Genomic DNA, 17,083 nt, shown 5'->3' on the forward strand with positions numbered 1-17,083 from the left:
TGCATATCTACTTGACATGCACACATGACACACACTTGACACACACACATGCATACTTGACACATACATATGACATACACACACGCACACACACACACCTGACACACACACATGACACACACACGCACACACACACACCTGACACACACACATGACACACACACGCACACACACACCTGACACACACACATGACACACACATGCACACACACACACATGACACACACACATGACACACACATGCACACACACCTGACACATACACATGACACACACATGCACACACACGCACACACACACACCTGACACACACACACCTGACACACACACATGACACACACACATGACACACACACGCACACACACACACACACGCACACACACTTGACACATACACATGACACACACACGCACACACACTTGACACATACACATGACACACACATGCATATCTACTTGACATGCACACATGACACACACTTGACACACACACACTCTCACAGTGGTGGGTGATCAAGAATGGAAGGAACACACTGCAAACTCTTAGGCCTTAGTGCACCAGGGGTAAGACTTCCGAGTTCTATATCTTGGCAGAGAGGTCCATTTTGGGGAGTTGGGGAGAAGCCCCCACACTTCCCCAGCTCCCGGCTCTCCCAGCAGCTCATCTACCTGCCCTCACCCTGGGGCACCTGCAATGCCGTGACCATGGACTCAGATTTCTTCGACTCCTACAGCATCACTGCCTGCCGGATAGATTGTGAGACGCGTTACCTGGTAGAAAACTGCAACTGCCGAATGGTGCACATGCCAGGTCAGGCCCCAAGATCCCAAGCACAGCCCAGGGCTGTGTCAGGCTACACTGCCCCTCACCTGTGCTCCTTCTGTATTGTCCTTCCTAACCCTGGTCCCTGATCACTTCATTTCTTATGTTTCTGGCTCTTGTCTCTTGGTCCCTGCCTATGTCTACAGGCAGTGGGGGAAGGGTTTTTAAGGGTGGGCTGGAAAGTGGATAACTTCCGGGGCACCAGGGTCGGCTCATTGTTCTGACCTGGCTTCCGGCTTCCTCCTTACATAGTACCACGCCATCACAAGGTCCCTTTAATCTCTACCTGTCCTGTCTTCTTTTCTTTGTAGGGGATGCCCCATACTGCACTCCAGAGCAGTACAAGGAGTGTGCAGATCCTGCCCTGGGTGAGCGTCTCTGACCTGGGACAGTTAGGGGGAGGGAAGAAAATGCTGTCTGTCCCATGCACAGGACACTGAGATCAGGGTTGACCTTGATTGGATGATATCTGTGGGCTTCCACCTGCATCTGTCTCTAAGTGCCGAGAACTGCACCTTCAAAGGTCTCTGTGTCGAATTAATAAGAGTCTCTTGGGAGAGTCTTCACCCTCTTTCAGCCTCAGATAGCTGGACCTTGAGAACCCCATGGGAGGGAGGGATGCATAAAATTAAATATAGGGGCAGGAAGGCTGGGTGAGGTGAACTAAGGATAGACACAGGGCCGAGGGGAACGAGAGAGGGTCCCAGGGATCTTGGGGGGAGGGTCAGTGTGTCCATCTTGGGAAGGCACTGGCAGAAGGACACCACTCAACTTGTGCCTTTCATGTGGGCACAGACTTCCTAGTGGAGAAAGACCAGGAATACTGCGTATGTGAGATGCCCTGCAATCTGACACGCTACGGCAAGGAGCTGTCCATGGTCAAGATTCCCAGCAAAGCCTCAGCGAAGTACCTGGCCAAGAAGTTCAACAAATCTGAACAGTACATAGGGTAAGGGGTCTGCCGCTCAGGGCGGGGCCTTGTACAAGGTCTGCCGCTCAGGGCGGGGCCTTGTACAAGGGCTGCAGAGGGTGCAGGTGGCCTTTAATGAGAGCCTCTGGAGCACGAGGAAGTTGAGATAAGTCACAGAAGGTCCAAGAGGCACCCGAAGACTGTGGGTTGTGTGTGGGAGATCAAGCTGGGATAAGTAATTCAGGCACTCTCCTCCTCTTGCCTTCTTTTATCTTCTAACTCCATCTTCATCGCTGTAACTGGGATCGCCTCCACTTGCCAGCATGCAAAGTGTCTTTTCATGCATGCCATTTAAGTTAATCCTCACAGCACCCCTAGAAGGCAGGACTCCTCATCAGCATCTCAGGAACATGGAAACAGCCTCAGGGGGGCTCACGGCTCAGGTCACCTGTCTAGTAAGGGGCAGAGGTAGGACCTGAACCAGGTCACGTGTATAGTAAGGGGCAGAGACAGAACTTGAACCCGGCTTTTTTCCCCTCCCTCCCCCCCCCCCGCCCCCGTGCAGGGAGAACATTCTGGTGCTGGACATTTTCTTTGAAGTCCTCAACTATGAGACCATCGAGCAGAAAAAGGCCTATGAGATCGCAGGGCTCTTGGGTGAGCCTGGGAATGACCAACCTTCTCCTATGCCTAGGATATGATATGCCTCCCTCCTACCCAAAACTAGGTGCCCCGAGTCTGTCCCATCCCCAGGGGCCTTTCCCTGAGCCCTCTTGTGTGGCATGAGGTGGAGGAAAGGAACCAGGCCCTTCTCTTAGGACAAAGTGGACAAGTCAGGCATAATTGAAGGGGTGAGGGACAGAGGCAGAAACTGCTCCATATGTCCTTGAAAATGGTCCAGACACTAAGAAAGTAGTGTGTTTTGTAAAGAATTTATTTTTCTTGAATAAGAAACACTCATTTCGGGAAGGAAAATACAGAAAAGAATAGAAAATAAAAATCCTGCCAGAGTCTGATTTTCTCATCCTTCTGTACCAGGGCACCAATCTCAGCAGACATGGTTGGCCTGCCCCAGTCCTATTGAGCCCCATAGCCCCCTTGGTCCCGAGCCCACTAACCTCTCCGACCTGATCCCGCAGGTGACATCGGGGGCCAGATGGGATTGTTCATCGGGGCCAGCATCCTCACAGTGCTGGAACTCTTTGACTATGCCTATGAGGTAAGGAGGTGAGGGGGCAGGGCTGGACGGGGCCACCCCGGACTGGGGATTCTGCTCCACCCACCCTGCCCCAAACCTCTCCCAGGTCATTAAGCACCGGCTGTGTAGACGTGGGAAATGCCAGAAGGAGGCTAAGAGGAGCAGCGCAGATAAGGGCGTGGCGCTCAGTCTGGATGACGTCAAAAGACACGTGAGGGAGCAAGGCAGGGAGGCGACCTCCAGCGTGCCCTTCCCCCACAGCCTCACACCAACCCCGTCTCCACGCCACTTTTTTACCTGCATCTCTTTCTGTAACCTTTTCCCCGTCTTCTGTCCCTTTGTTAGAACCCCTGCGAGAGCCTCCGAGGACATCCTGCCGGGATGACGTACGCTGCCAACATCCTACCTCACCATCCCGGAACTCGAGGCACATTTGAGGACTTTACCTGCTGAGCTCTCGCAGGCCGCTGTACCAAAGGCCTAGGTGGGGAGAGCTGGGGAAGCAAGGGGCCCCTAACTGCCCCCAGCGACCCTGGGGACTTAACTGCGTTCCTAGGCAGGGGTTCCCTCTTGACTGCGGTGAGAAAGGAGTCTTTACCACAGTGTCCTCTCCCAGCCTTTATCTCATCTTTTTATTTTAACGAAATTCAACTAATATAAAGAGAGAGAGATCGGCCGCGACCTCAGGCTGCCCCTCCGCTCCATGCTGCCTCCCTCAGCTCCAAGCCTGAATTCTGTCTGACTGGCTGTCTGTCATCTGAGTGTCCACCTACATCCCGCTGCCTCCAGTCACCAAAGCCCCCTCCTACTGAGGGGTGGAGGGAATCTCTAGGGTCTGAAATTTGGCCCCAAACCAGAGAATGTACCTTAAGGGAGAGGGCTGGTGAGGGGGCTTCCCTAGCCTTAAGAGATGCTCTCAGCCAGGTGACTCCCCATGAGCCCAAGTCTCCAGGTAAGGACTCCATGCCAGCTCTGTTCCCTCAAGCATACGAAATCTTTACGGGGCAGAGAATATCCTGAAGAAGTAGAGATGGGGACTCCGTGTGGCCCTGGTGCTGTAGGCCACATCCTGGTATCTGTAAGTCACCTCCACCCCAAAGCTGCTGGAGAGAAATCCCAAGAGGCAGCCCCTCTGTGACATCCCCTAGAAGACCTGGCTGGTTAGCTCCCAGCTCAGGGAGAGGGGCACAGCCGCCTGACCTCACTGGCTTCTCTCTCAGAGGCCTTTGCAGAGGGCCACATCCATAAATTTTCTTATGGAACAATCCCAAGCCCTTCTCCCTGACTTCATTCGCTTCTCTCGGCAACCTCATCTGCATTTTCTATTTCTATATGATACAGACTCTATATTACTATAACCTTGTATATACTCCCCTCCGGCCCCGTTTGTCTCTGCTCTACTCCCTCTTGTCTCTGATAACCACCCTCCCACCCCAAGTTCTCCCTCCTGTCTCCTCCCCAACCCCATTCTCCTGTCTCTGAATGCCTTTGCCTGTATAAAGAGTTGGTTCTTCCCTGGTGTCTGTACTGTGTACACACATCCCTCTGAGAAGCACAAGGAGATGACACGCGCATTGTAACCTTCGCACTGTCTTGGTGGCGACATAAAGGAAGCTGTGAATTACAAGCTCTGCCTCTTTCTGGCCTCGCCCAATACCGGGGCACCCTCTGCCCTCCCCACAGCCTTAACATAACTCCTTGCTCCACTTATCCCAGTGCCCTTTGCCTGGCTGACTGTGGCCTCCCCGAGGGAAGGGATTGCTGGAGAGGTAGCTCTTACCCTAGAATGGAGGACATTATGCTATGCTGGAAACTAAGCCAAGAGAGTTACAGACAGGGGGAGCTGGGGCTTGGTGACTCACTCTTGCAGCTGAGCAGTGGGTACCAGCAGCCGGAAGCAGAAGCGCTCAATCAGTGGCCTTTCTTTCCTCGGGGTGTCCAGTGCCCTGTCCTCATGTTGATGCCCAGGCCCACCTCTTGCATTTTCTGGTGAGGCAGGGCTTGGTCATGTGAAGAAAGATATGGGCCTAGAGCAGAAGTTGAAAGCCCTGCTATTGTGTGTCCCTACCATAAGAGGCCACAAGTTGAGGATGAGGGCCTCCCCACCCCCACCAGGCCCCCTTCCCAGGCCAGAGCTCCCGATCCCTTTCCAAGCCTTCTCTGTCCCCACTGTCTCTTGGTCTCTAATCCCAAAACAGGACTTATGGGCAGATCACCTGTATGCGTTGGCCTGGAGCCAGAGAGTGAGGCTATAGAATCTTTGAGACCTCTTGGTTCCCAAGAGTTGTTTAGCGATCAGAACTCCCCGGAAGGAAACCGGGCAAAGCTGAGAAATGTGCACTGGCTGGAGGGGGGGCAGCAGGAGGGGCTCTGGGTGACGCATGCCTCTGGTCTAATAAACTGGGTTTCAACCACCTCTTCAGTGTTGTTTTTTTCTGTTTGTTTGTTTGTTTTGGAGACCGGGTTTCTCTGAGTAGCCCTGGCTGTCCTGGAACGGCTCTGTAGTCCAGGCTGGCCTCGAACTCAAGAGATCCGCCTGCCTCTGCCTCCCAAGTGCTGGGATTAAAGGCCGGATCTGCCATCACCCTGCTCAGTGTGTTGGTTTTAGTTGCAAACTCTATGATGTTACCTTTAGAATGGAGCTTGCCTTGAGGGCCACACAACTAGAGTAAGGAAATTTAAGTGATAGTCTAGTGAGGTGGTTATACCTGTAATTCCAGCAGGCAGGAAACGGAGCAGCTATCTTCCATTACACAGTGAGCTTAACGCTAGACTGGGCTACTCCAGACCCTATATACTTGATCAGGTAAACACTGATCCTCCTGGAAAAGGACAGATTCAGGAATCGTCTGATCACAGGGTAGGAGACCAGCAGAGTAATCTATGGCAACAAATATCCAGGATTGTTTGGAGAAGATTCAAGGTAAAAAATTAATCAAAATCTGAAGTTAAAGGTCTGAGGTGAAGGGTTAAGTTCCCGGGCCGGGAAGATACGGAGCCATTAATTGTGAAATAAGGCCCTGGCTACCAGCCAGAAGACCAGAATCCAGGATGGCTTTTCTCTTAACTTGCTGATTTGTCTTTGCTACGACATTCGCCTCCTCTGAGTTCAGCTTTTCCGTTTGTAAAACGAACAAACATGTTTCCCTCTTTAGTACCCGGAGTCTGAGAAGCAAAGCAACCAGAATGCTTTGGAGCGGTAAACGCACTGGGCCGTGCCGAGGCGAAGCATCCCTCCAGCCACTGGCGGGCTGGGCTGGACTCTTTGCACGGCCTTATCGTCCTCCAACCGCCCGGGGGCGCTCACTCCCGGCACCTCCTGATCCGCACACCGCTTCTCTATGGTGCTCCCTCCTGGCCCGTGAAGGCGGGAGGGAGTGGTCAGCACGACTTCCCCGCTAGTCGCCCCCTCTAGCCCGTCGTCTCGCTGCCCCGAGCCGCCCGTGCCCGCCGGCGGGCCGGGCCCACAAACAGCCCAGGCGCTCGGGGGGCGCGCGGGGGGCGGGGGGAGTTCCGGTTCCGGTTCTTTGTGCAGCTGCAGCGGCGGCTCCGGGAAGATGGCGGCCCGGGCGGGTTTCCAGTCTGTGGCTCCGAGCGGCGGCGCGGGAGCCTCGGGAGGAGCGGGCGTGGCGGCGGCTCTGGGCCCGGGCGGAACTCCGGGGCCTCCCGTGCGAATGGGCCCGGCGCCGGGTCAAGGGCTGTACCGCTCTCCGATGCCCGGGGCGGCCTATCCGGTGAGTGGGACAGGAGGAGGGGCGCGCGGCCGGGGGCGGGGCCGAGCGAGGGCGGAGGACTGACAGGGGTGAGGGAGAAAAGTGGGAGGGACGCCCTAGGGAGGGGCTCGGGCCCTGAGTGGCGGTGGGGGAAGCAGAGAGGAGGAAGAGTGTGTGTGGGGGGGCAGGTTAGCATCCTTACCTGCTCCCAGCGGCATTGTTTCCGCGTTAGGAGCGAGTGTGGAACCAGGGTGGGTGAAGTGGGCCCTGGGATGGTCACGGAATGCAGAGGGGCATGGGCAGCCCCAGTGTCCCCAGGAATACCCAGGCTATTGCTGCAAATTGAGGTCAGCTTTAGAGGAGACCGTAGCTAGTAAAAAATAAATGTAGGACTAGAGATGTATGATGAGTCAGATCCAGCATAGACCAGAAAATTTGAGTATAATCTAGTTTTTAGACGATATTCTATGAAACCACTTTAGAGGGTACCGTATTTCAAAGAAGCAAAGGACTGTCTTGTTGTCCCCCCACCGTACCCCCAGCCCTATCCCAGTCCTAAAATACAGGCTTCCATCACTTTTCCTTTCTTGGTGGGGCTAGCAAGGAAAAGTATGACATCTCTGGGTCCTCTCCCTTCTGTAGAGACCAGGTATGCTGCCAGGTAGCCGAATGACACCTCAGGGACCTTCCATGGGACCTCCTGGCTATGGGGGGAACCCTTCAGTCCGACCTGGCCTGGCCCAGTCAGGGATGGACCAGTCCCGCAAGAGACCTGCGCCTCAACAGATCCAGCAGGTCCAGCAGCAGGCGGTCCAAAATCGAAATCACAAGTAAGATGAAGGAAAAAAGGGTATGGGGGGAGGCCTGTGAGGATACCGGTGGTGGGAATCAATTCTGAGCCAGGAAGTCAGCGCTGAGGCAGCTGAGGTACCCAATGGTGCTGCCAGGGTTCACCCTCTTGAAGGCTTTCTGGCCTTGTGGTGAAGTGGAGTGTTGGTAATGGGAGAGGTAGAGCCTTTAAATGGAGAGTCATTTCGTAGGCCTTAGCTGCACCATAAACGAAGGCGCGCACAACGTTGCTCATGTTCTGACTAGTTCCTATCCCAACCTGATAACAGTATTTATTCCGTACAGTGCAAAGAAAAAGAAGATGGCGGACAAAATCCTACCTCAAAGGGTGAGTGAGCTACAGAGGTCTTCCTGGAGGGCTAGTGACTTTGAGACTAGAGGTGGTCGGCTCCGGGGCCCAACCCTTTCTTTCTGTTCCAAAGATTCGGGAGTTGGTACCAGAATCACAGGCCTACATGGATCTCCTGGCTTTTGAAAGGAAACTGGACCAGACAATTATGAGGAAGCGGCTAGATATCCAGGAGGCCTTGAAGCGCCCCATCAAGGTAACAGGAGAGCGTCCGGGCAGAGGGTCAAGGAAGGGACCCAGGCCTCCCAGCCTTGGGTAGAAAATCAATGGCACAGCACAGCTCCCTCTGGCATTTAAATGGCATCTTTCCCTTCCACCTACAAACCAGGAATTACATTAGGAGCATAGGAGTGGAGTGGCTGGCAGGGAAGGGGGGAGGGGGGAGCTTTCCACAGCTCTAGTGCCAGAAATAGACCCTGTCTGAGTTTTGGGTTTTTTTGCTATAACCACTCGCTACCTTGGGAACCTGCCTCTTTGCATGATTTTGTCTCCCTAGCCCCCTGGTGCATTTACTTCCACTCGGGCTCAGGTCGGGGCCTGTGCCCTTCTGAGTGGAGTCTCTACCCACTAGTTAGCCAGCCTGTGAGGAGTCATTTGGGAGTTCTGGGGAACCTTCACTACTGAAGCTCCACCACCAATCCTGTTTCTACCTTCCTCAGCAAAAACGGAAGCTGCGAATTTTCATTTCTAACACGTTCAATCCGGCCAAGTCGGATGCAGAGGATGGGGAAGGGACGGTGGCTTCCTGGGAGCTCCGGGTGGAAGGCCGGCTCCTGGAGGACGTAAGTTCAAGGTCCACTGTGGTTGGTGCTCAGGGTGGGAGCTGCTGGGAAGGAGCAGTGTTGCGTGGCCAGCAGGAAACCTGACTGGTGTTCACCACCCCTGCTGGGAGCTTCCGGAGGGGGTGGGGGTGCTGTGTTCCCTGCCTACAAAGACAATAGTCCTTTGTGTCTGCTCCAGCGTCCCTGCTGTCTAGTGGAAACCCTTCTCGTCCTGGGGTCTGCTTTGCTTACTCTGCTCTGGTCACGCTGCCCTTGGGATTTGGCAGCATCTATAGGTGATTGCAGTGGTCACTCATCCCCGCCCGCCCGCCACCCATGTTTCCTCCCTTAGGTCCTTGAGGTTATTTCTGTCTTCCCAGCTTTGTTGGAGGTACCGCAGTTTAAGTGTGACAGTCCCCCAAAGGCTTGGCTCTCTGTTGCTCCGAGGGGGTCATCAGGCTAATGAGCACCCCCAGACTCTCCGCCCAGCAGCTCGCTGGGGAGGCTCGGTGTTCAACTGTGCAAGTGAGCTTGTTTGAGTGCACTTCTGTTGGAGAACCGGAGCCGCCGCTGGGTAGACTGGGCTGTTTGCTGCTCATGTGTTGTGTCCAGATAAAGGCAGGTTTTGTTCCACTGCCTTTTGCCTGTGATTCATTTGCCCTCTGCTGCCAGGCTCTTCTGTTCCAGTGTGCTTTGTTATGTTAACTGTTTGGCTTAACTTGCCTCCTTTCCCAGTGGGAAGGCAGAGACCCTGCCCTTGTTAGTGACCAGGGCTGGCCATAACCAGGAGACATTCCTCAGTGGGGTTAGAAATGGCTTCTTCAGGAACTTTGTCGTGGGGACTTCGCTCTGGCCTTGTGTAACATAACGCACTCCTGCCACCCCCATCTCTCTTCTAGTCAGCCTTGTCCAAATATGATGCCACCAAGCAAAAGAGAAAGTTCTCTTCCTTTTTTAAGTCCTTGGTGATCGAACTGGACAAAGACCTCTATGGCCCAGACAACCATCTGGTAGAAGTGAGTAGTTCTGCCTTCGGGGCCTTAACTTTTTAAGGGATGATGGACTTGGGAGCCAAACTTGTGCAGATTAGCCCAGGTATGGGCTTCCACCTTTGCAGTTAGCACACTGACCTCTAGGTGGCGCTAGCTGTACTGAGTTGGGACCCAGGAGCTCTTGCTATTTGATATGACTGTCCCCAAAGAAACTGGTGGAGTTGAATCTTCTTACCCTTTCTGCCGTCTCTGCCTTGCTTACAAGTATTGGTAGACTGTAGTTACTGAACGTTTTACTTTCCTGATAGCAGTTGCCGTAGTTAGCAGAGCACTAGTTTGTCTAGGTTGTTGATCCTATCTTCCTTTTGGTCCCTGATCCTTTAGACTTACACTTCAGATAACCAAAAATACTTAACAACACCTGGTTGTACAATGTTTCAAAAACTGTATTAGTTGTTAGCAACAGTGTTTTGGGGATATAAACCAGAGTGGTCTAGTCATGTTCCGTTGAACTTAACCTGCCCCTTTCTTTACCACTGTAGCTGCAGCCCCTTAACTCCAACCACTAAGAGACATGGGAAGTAAGTCACAGAGTCTGTAGAAATCTGTAAAGTCCTTGACTTGATAGCTGTAGAGTGGAGTAGCCAGGCCTGTGGACTAGAGTCAGCGCAAGTCCTCGCTCTGTCACATAGTGAATGTAATATGTTAGACTCATAGCTACCTAGCCCTCGGTAAATTGAAGCTTAGGTTTCTGTTCCATGTATAATATTCATTTTGTGGGTAAAATTATCACTGGGAATTCAAGCCTTTTTAAATGCAGTCATTTCAAACAGGGTTAGAAGGTTCTGCTTACATAGACAATAATTCCAAAGCCGTATGTGTTTTTAGAGATGCCTTGAGCTATTGCTCTTCCCCAGTAGCCTCAGTAATCAGGGTTAAATGTTCAGTTATTACAGACGTTCTTCCCTCCCCCCCCAAGCTCTTCCTCTGGAAGAGTACCCCCTGACACCTTCCTCTCTGTAGTGGCACAGGACCGCCACTACCCAGGAGACGGATGGCTTCCAGGTGAAGCGACCAGGAGATGTGAACGTGCGGTGCACTGTCCTGCTGATGCTGGATTACCAGGTATTCTTTGGAGGTGTGGGGAGTCCAGTTTTCATGGCCATGTGGCGTGAGAGTCTGACTTGGGAGGGTTTAAGTCTCCTCAGGAATGTTTGCCACTATAGCGACAGCAAATGTGTTTCTTCATCCTCTGTAACTTTACTGTCCAGACTTACCAATGTCCGTTAGATTGAGTGTGTTGCTGTACTAAGCGTCCCAAAAGACACATGGAACCAGCTCGCCAGCTTCACATACACTCTTGGTTCTCTGCAGCCCCCCCAGTTTAAATTAGACCCTCGCCTGGCTCGGCTCTTGGGCATCCATACCCAGACACGTCCAGTGATCATCCAAGCACTGTGGCAATATATTAAAACACATAAGCTCCAGGACCCTCACGAGCGAGAGTTTGTTATCTGTGACAAGTACCTCCAGCAGGTATGTAAAGGGCACATTCTATTTTGGGAGTCTAATTGCACTGAAAGTGCCGATTTGTAGCCTCTTCCCTCCTCCTTTCCCCTCCCCCCCTCAGATCTTTGAATCTCAGCGGATGAAGTTCTCAGAGATCCCTCAACGGCTCCACGCCTTGCTTATGCCACCAGAGCCCATCATCATTAATCACGTCATCAGGTGAGAGTGTGTGCTGGAGCCCACTCGAAGACCAGCCTGCACGGCCTGTTGTCAGACTGCCAGAGGTCTCGTTAGATGTGCTTGTTCTATTTAAATGACATAAGCTCGTTACTGTATTATAACTGACAGTAGTGCCAACTTGTGCTTGTCTGTTCTCTGGTCACCTTTGCGGGGTTTATGCCCTGAAGGTGAAGGTGGCGTGGTATACTCTTCTCTCTGGTTCATGCTAGAGTGTCACTTGCTGGATATGCGCCAACGCTGTCACAGCAGGGCTCCACTTCCCTTTGAAGACCAGTCACCAGCTTGAACTGTGACAGGAATCAGCAACCACCTTTTTGTTTGTTTTTTTTGTTGTTGTTGTTGTTGTTTTTGTTTTGTTTGGTTTGGTTTGGTTTGGTTTTCTGAGACAGGGTTTCTCTGAGTAGCCCTGGCTGTCCTGGAACTCACTCTGTAGACCAGGCTGGCCTTGAACTCAGAAATCTGCCCGCCTCTGCCTCCCAAGTGCTGGGATTAAATGTGTGTGCCACCCCACCCCACCCTCCACCTCCCTGGCTATCTTCACATACACCAGAAGAGAGCATCGGATCCCATTACAGATGGTTGTGAGCCACCATGTGGTTGCTGGGAATTGAACTCAGGACCTCTGGAAGAGCAGTCAGTGCTCGTAACCTCTGAGCCATCTCTCCAGCCAGCAACCACCTTTTTAAGAAAGACCCAGTCAGACTCCAACTCTTGCTTTGTTTTCTCATACTTTGGAAGATAAAGAGCCATGCTCCTTCTGTCAGCCACGCTCCTTCTGTCAGGTATCAGCCCTTTGCCTTCTTTGTTCCATGTTCCACCTCAGAGGCCCGTGTTTCCTTAGTCCCTAAGCCCCTCACCCTGTAGTCACTATATAGCTTGTACATGGAGTCCACAGAAGCTGGACTCCTATTCTTTTTGTTGCTGTTTTTTTTTTCAACAGGGTTGCTGTGTAGAGCATCTCTGCTGTGTAGAGCATCTCTGCTGTGCTCTTCAACATTTTGCAGTTGCCTCCCTTCCCCTTCACACCTGGACCGTCTTTCTGACACTGACAAGTAGGTCTCAGAAAAAGCCATTTACTGGACCCTGTTGCTTTCCTCCCCAGTGTTGACCCAAATGACCAGAAAAAGACAGCCTGCTATGACATTGACGTGGAGGTGGATGACACTTTGAAGACCCAGATGAACTCTTTCCTGCTGTCCACTGCCAGCCAGCAGGAGATCGCTACTTTAGACAACAAGGTAGGCCGTCTCTGGCCCACCCCTCCATTGTAGCTCCCAGCTGCCGTTTGCTTTTTGGTTTTAACTAAAAATATATTGATACCCAGAACTAATACTAGTATATGCCAGGCTGTCGGTAATGTTTGATGCTAAGTGGAGGCAGGCTCACATCCATGCACTTAGACTCTACCTGTCATTTTGAGTCCATCTGTCTGCTGTAGACTAGGCTGGCCTCAAACACACGATGATTCTCCTGCATCGTGTTAAACAGTGCTGGGTTCTAGAGACAAGCCATGATGGCGATGGCTCTGCATGAAGTGAGACCGTGCTTTTAAAGACTCGGGCCTGTACCTTGCCCACTTAGACATCAGCAGAGGCTCTTCCCGCTCTTTCGGCTGCCACCATTGATACTGTTAACGCTATAGGCAGAGTCGCTGTAGGCAGAGTCTACACTTTGTGACCACCAGAGATAATGTATGGGCTTTCCTGGGAGAGTAGATACCTCACTAAATTCTGAAGGGTGGTGTGGAAGTTAGCAGCTGGAGAAGAAGCCTAGTGGTGTTTGGGGTATGGACGGCAGAAGACAGTCCAGAGAAATAGAGCAATCCAAAGGGAGAATCGGCCTGGGGTAGCCACGAAAGACACAAACGCAGGCATGGTGCTTCACTCCTGTACTCCCAGCGCTTGGGAGCTGAAGCAGCACGCACCACAAGTTCAGGGCCAGTCTTGTGTACATAATGAGTTCCTGGCCAGCTACAATTACAGGTGACCTCAAAACCAGCATAAGAACTGCAAAGCTTGCCAGGCAGTGGTGGCACACGCCTTTAATCCCAGCACTTGGGAGGCAGAGGCAGGCGGATTTCTGAGTTGGAGGCTAACCTGGTGTACAGAGTGAGTTCCAGGACAGCCAGAGCTACACAGGGAAACCCTGTCTCAAAAAAAAAAAAAAAGTGCAAAGCTCTCTGTCTGAATGTAACACAAAGTGCCAGGGTATGATACTCAGGGAGAGGAAGCCACTGGAGCAGTAGGATCTGGGAAAGCACGGACAGACCATCATGGAGGTACTAATGCTCTTTGTACTAGTGGGTAGGCGCAGAGAGTTGTTGCAGAGGGCAGATCTGGAGCAAGTCCACTACAGAGACCAGCCTGATAGCCTGTGTGAGATATGTCAGGGTTCTAGAGTTCTGATTTGAGAGTCAAAGTAAAGCGATGTGGCCCCTGTCGGGTGGGGCTGAGAGGAGGCTTGCCTTGGGTGGAGAGTTGCCTGCACTAAGATTGAGAGGAGGGGGGTGGGGTGGGGAGCTTAGGGGAAGGGTAACCACTTTAGTGAGTGATTTCAGTCTTGAGATGCTGAGAGAGCGTGTGGATTTGTTGGAACTTGGCGGGTGACCACACGTTCACCGTTTTAGTGGTGCACGTTGAAGACACTGAAAGCACAGCTTCCCTTACCTGGATGGAAGCAAGCACGTTGCTTTCTGAAGAGTGGCAGAGGGCGATAGGAGCTCTTCTACCCAGTGGGCTCTGGGCAGCGAGCCCTGCACTGGGGTGCGGCAGCTATGGCAGTGCCAGCCTGGGCCTGCCTTTAGCTTCCCAGGCTTGAAGATGGAACATCCTTCCTCCTTTCAGATCCATGAAACGATAGAAACTATCAACCAGCTCAAGACGCAGAGAGAGTTCATGTTGAGCTTTGCCCGAGACCCTCAGGGTTTCATCAATGATTGGCTTCAGTCCCAGTGCCGGGACCTCAAGGTAAAGACCCAGAGGGAGCGCGGTGTGGGGTTGTTCTACTTCTGGGCAGAAAGTTGGGTGAAGAATTGAGGGACCACCTTTTTTCTTTCTTCAGTACATACCAGGGTCCACTTTATAATTGATAAGGGAAATAGAAGCAGGCATCAGGACTGTAGTCAGTGCTTCCCCAGTGTTGTCTCTGGAATCCCAGCTATTGGGACTAGATCTGAAAGTCTGGGTTCCGCTCTCCTGTAGATGTATTCCCTTGGGAAAACACAGGCTAGTGTGACTAAAAAGCAGTAAACCAGGACCAAACTGACTGGCAGCAGTGACAGCTCAGAGTGAGGGACGCAGGTGAAGGGAGAGTAGCTGAGGGAGGCATAGGAGATGCAGTTGAAGATGCTTCTCAGGGAGGAGAGTGTCCTAAGGCTAGCAGGAACGTGTGCCTAGGCGCCATGCCTAGGTGTTTGCTGTGACTGCTGTGACCAACATAGCAGGAACGTGTGCCTAGGCGCCATGCTTAGGTGTTTGCTGTGACCGCTGGGACCAGCACACCAGAAAGTCACCTGGCAGTGACTTAAGGGGTGCTTGGATCACATAACTTGGGACATCAGGGTTTTTTTTTGTTTTGTTTTGTTTTGTTTTTCTGTCTGCTGGGGCTTTTGAAGAAACTTGACCCAAACTGGGTAGCTTGAGCAATGGGATTGTCTCCCAGTGGTGGAGACTGGAAGTCCAGAATGAAAGCGACATGCTATCCTGAAAGTCCTATGCTCTCTGCTAGCTTCTGGTGACCCTGGGTGTCCCTCAGCTCAGGCTTGCTGTCTTCACGTGTCTTCACATTGTGTCTGTGTATCTGTCTCTGTCTACATCTCCCTCCTTTATAAGGACACCACTTATACTGGATTAGGGCTCATCTTAACTTGATCTTCTGCAAAGACCCTATTTCCATATCAGGTCACATTCACAGGTACTGGGGATTAGAACTTGAGCATCTCTGGTGGGGTTGGAGGTGGGCAAGGGGTACAGTCCAATTGAGAGCAGGAACCATGTTGTCCTGTCCGCCTGCTTCCCTCCCAGACGATGACTGATGTGGTGGGTAATCCGGAAGAGGAGCGCCGTGCTGAGTTCTACTTCCAGCCCTGGGCTCAGGAGGCCGTGTGCCGATACTTCTACTCCAAGGTCGGTGCTGTGCCCGGGACACCCAAGGGAGGTGACACACAGCAGGCTCAGTGGTGTTGGCTGCCAGCCTTTGGTGTCTCCAGCTTGCATCCCTGTTTTCTCTGCAGGTGCAGCAGAGGCGGCAAGAGTTAGAGCAAGCCCTGGGAATCCGAAACACATAGGGCCTCTCCAACCCTAGCATGGCTGCACCAATTCCTTGGGCCCTGTGCTGCCTGCCTCAGTGTACCTGTCTTGGTCTTGCTTGAGGCATTCCAGGAGATGCTGTTAGCTCCAGGACAGTGTCACAATGAAGAGGGTGTCACATTTCTGTCTCACAGTCACCTGTTATCCCTTCCTGCACCCCAGCCTTCCCCCTCAGCTCCTCCCCACCGGGCTCCCTGTGCCTCTACCTCCCCATCCTACATAGGACCTCTAGATAGTGTTAGAGAACCATAGTGGTAAGGAGTGCTCTGAGGGGTGGGGCCTCCTGAGGTCAGGTGATCTTCAGGGAGGCCAGCTACACTGATCCTGTCCTTGCCAGGAGACCTAGGCCTTGGGAGCTGTCCCCCTCTGAGCCTCGGGCCTAGGGCAGTCCGTAAGCTAGCTGACCTTGGCCCTCCTGGTAACCCGACTTCTTCCCTTCCCTCCACAGGTTGGAGCAGATTCTCCTTTACTTCTTGCCCTCTAGCACTAATGGAGCCCGGGTTCTTGGGCTTCACTGAGCCCCAGGTTGGTCCCTGCCCTCTGGACTTAACCTGCGGTCTCAGTGCTGTCTGACCCCTTCGTGGGGTCTGTGTCAGTATTGGAGTGTGTTTTGAACTGTTGCCCCTCCCACACACTCCCGTAGCTGCCCTCTAGGATTCCCCACACCTGCCCTAACCCACATGTTTGGGTTGGGATCCCGCCTTCCCTTGTCATTCCCAGCAGAGATTGTTCCTTCCTGCTGTTAGAGGAGTGGCTTGTTCATTCACTCCACCCTGCCCCCTCCTGCAAATGGAGAAACAGGCCTGAAATCAAACGGGTAAAGCCCTAGGCCATCCCTGTCTTCCTGTCCACATCTGCCCAGTTGAAACCCGCTGGTGGCTTCTAGGGCACTGAGGAGTGAAAGCGCCTAGGGCTGGAGAATAGGTCTGAAATGGGTTTGTGACTCCCCACCCCCTGCCCTCAAAGCTTCAGACCCCTCAGGTAGCAGCAGGACGAGTGATCTTGGTCCCTTGGGATAGATGGTTTTGCATCTTCCAGGGAAGCCTCAGATTTCAGATTCTTCCAGGTCTTGTCACCTGGAATTAGCATGTCCCAGGCTCGCAGACAACACTGCAGGGTGGGAGACAGCTGGGCACGGGATTCCGTTGAGCATGGGCCCTGAACCCGCAGAACTGACAAAGCCCCTGCTTCCCCACCCCCACCTCAGGCTCCTGCGAGCAGTGTTCCAGCCCCTTCCCTGCCTATTCTGTACTGGGGACAGCAGTCTTCTCCCTGCCCTCCCCATGTCCTATATCCACCCTCCCCTTGGAAGGTCCTCCCCACAGTGACACTGGACAAGCCTGGGGCAGCTGAGCCCTGGCCTGGCTTCTGGCTGGGAGCATGAGGAGGGAACTCGGCACTCCCACAGTGTCCCTGTTGAGAACTGTTTTTA

The 17,083-nt window shown here is 52.9% G+C and overlaps 2 protein-coding genes across 7 annotated transcripts in view; both read left to right on the forward strand.

The window, feature by feature from the left end:
* The window catches only part of Asic1 (acid sensing ion channel subunit 1), a 34,603-nt gene extending 29,256 nt beyond the window's left edge, over positions 1-5,347 (forward strand). For 4 of the 6 annotated variants that reach the window (XM_031355563.1, XM_031355592.1, XM_031355574.1 and 1 more), the window contains 7 exons: positions 658-811; positions 1,135-1,191; positions 1,619-1,772; positions 2,299-2,390; positions 2,873-2,952; positions 3,038-3,142; positions 3,277-5,347. In XM_031355563.1, coding sequence (XP_031211423.1) covers positions 658-811; positions 1,135-1,191; positions 1,619-1,772; positions 2,299-2,390; positions 2,873-2,952; positions 3,038-3,142; positions 3,277-3,384 — 750 coding nt within the window. In that variant the 3' untranslated portion in view covers positions 3,385-5,347. The remainder of the gene's footprint in view (positions 1-657; positions 812-1,134; positions 1,192-1,618; positions 1,773-2,298; positions 2,391-2,872; positions 2,953-3,037; positions 3,143-3,276) is intronic. The other 2 variants (XM_031355585.1, XM_031355610.1) reach the window with 1 other exon arrangement.
* Positions 5,348-6,328: 981 nt separating this feature from the next.
* Smarcd1 (SWI/SNF related, matrix associated, actin dependent regulator of chromatin, subfamily d, member 1) lies at positions 6,329-16,887 on the forward strand. Its single transcript, XM_031355622.1, has 13 exons — positions 6,329-6,665; positions 7,287-7,474; positions 7,779-7,821; positions 7,916-8,038; positions 8,502-8,624; positions 9,503-9,619; positions 10,619-10,720; positions 10,970-11,131; positions 11,226-11,323; positions 12,447-12,582; positions 14,188-14,310; positions 15,367-15,468; positions 15,576-16,887. The coding sequence occupies exons 1-13, from the start codon at positions 6,489-6,491 to the stop codon at positions 15,627-15,629; spliced, it is 1,548 nt and encodes a 515-aa protein (XP_031211482.1). The 5' UTR covers positions 6,329-6,488; the 3' UTR covers positions 15,630-16,887.
* Positions 16,888-17,083: the final 196 nt, after the last annotated feature.

Source organism: Mastomys coucha, unplaced genomic scaffold, assembly GCF_008632895.1.
Source record: "Mastomys coucha isolate ucsf_1 unplaced genomic scaffold, UCSF_Mcou_1 pScaffold11, whole genome shotgun sequence".
In the NCBI taxonomy this organism is placed as follows: domain Eukaryota; kingdom Metazoa; phylum Chordata; class Mammalia; order Rodentia; family Muridae; genus Mastomys; species Mastomys coucha.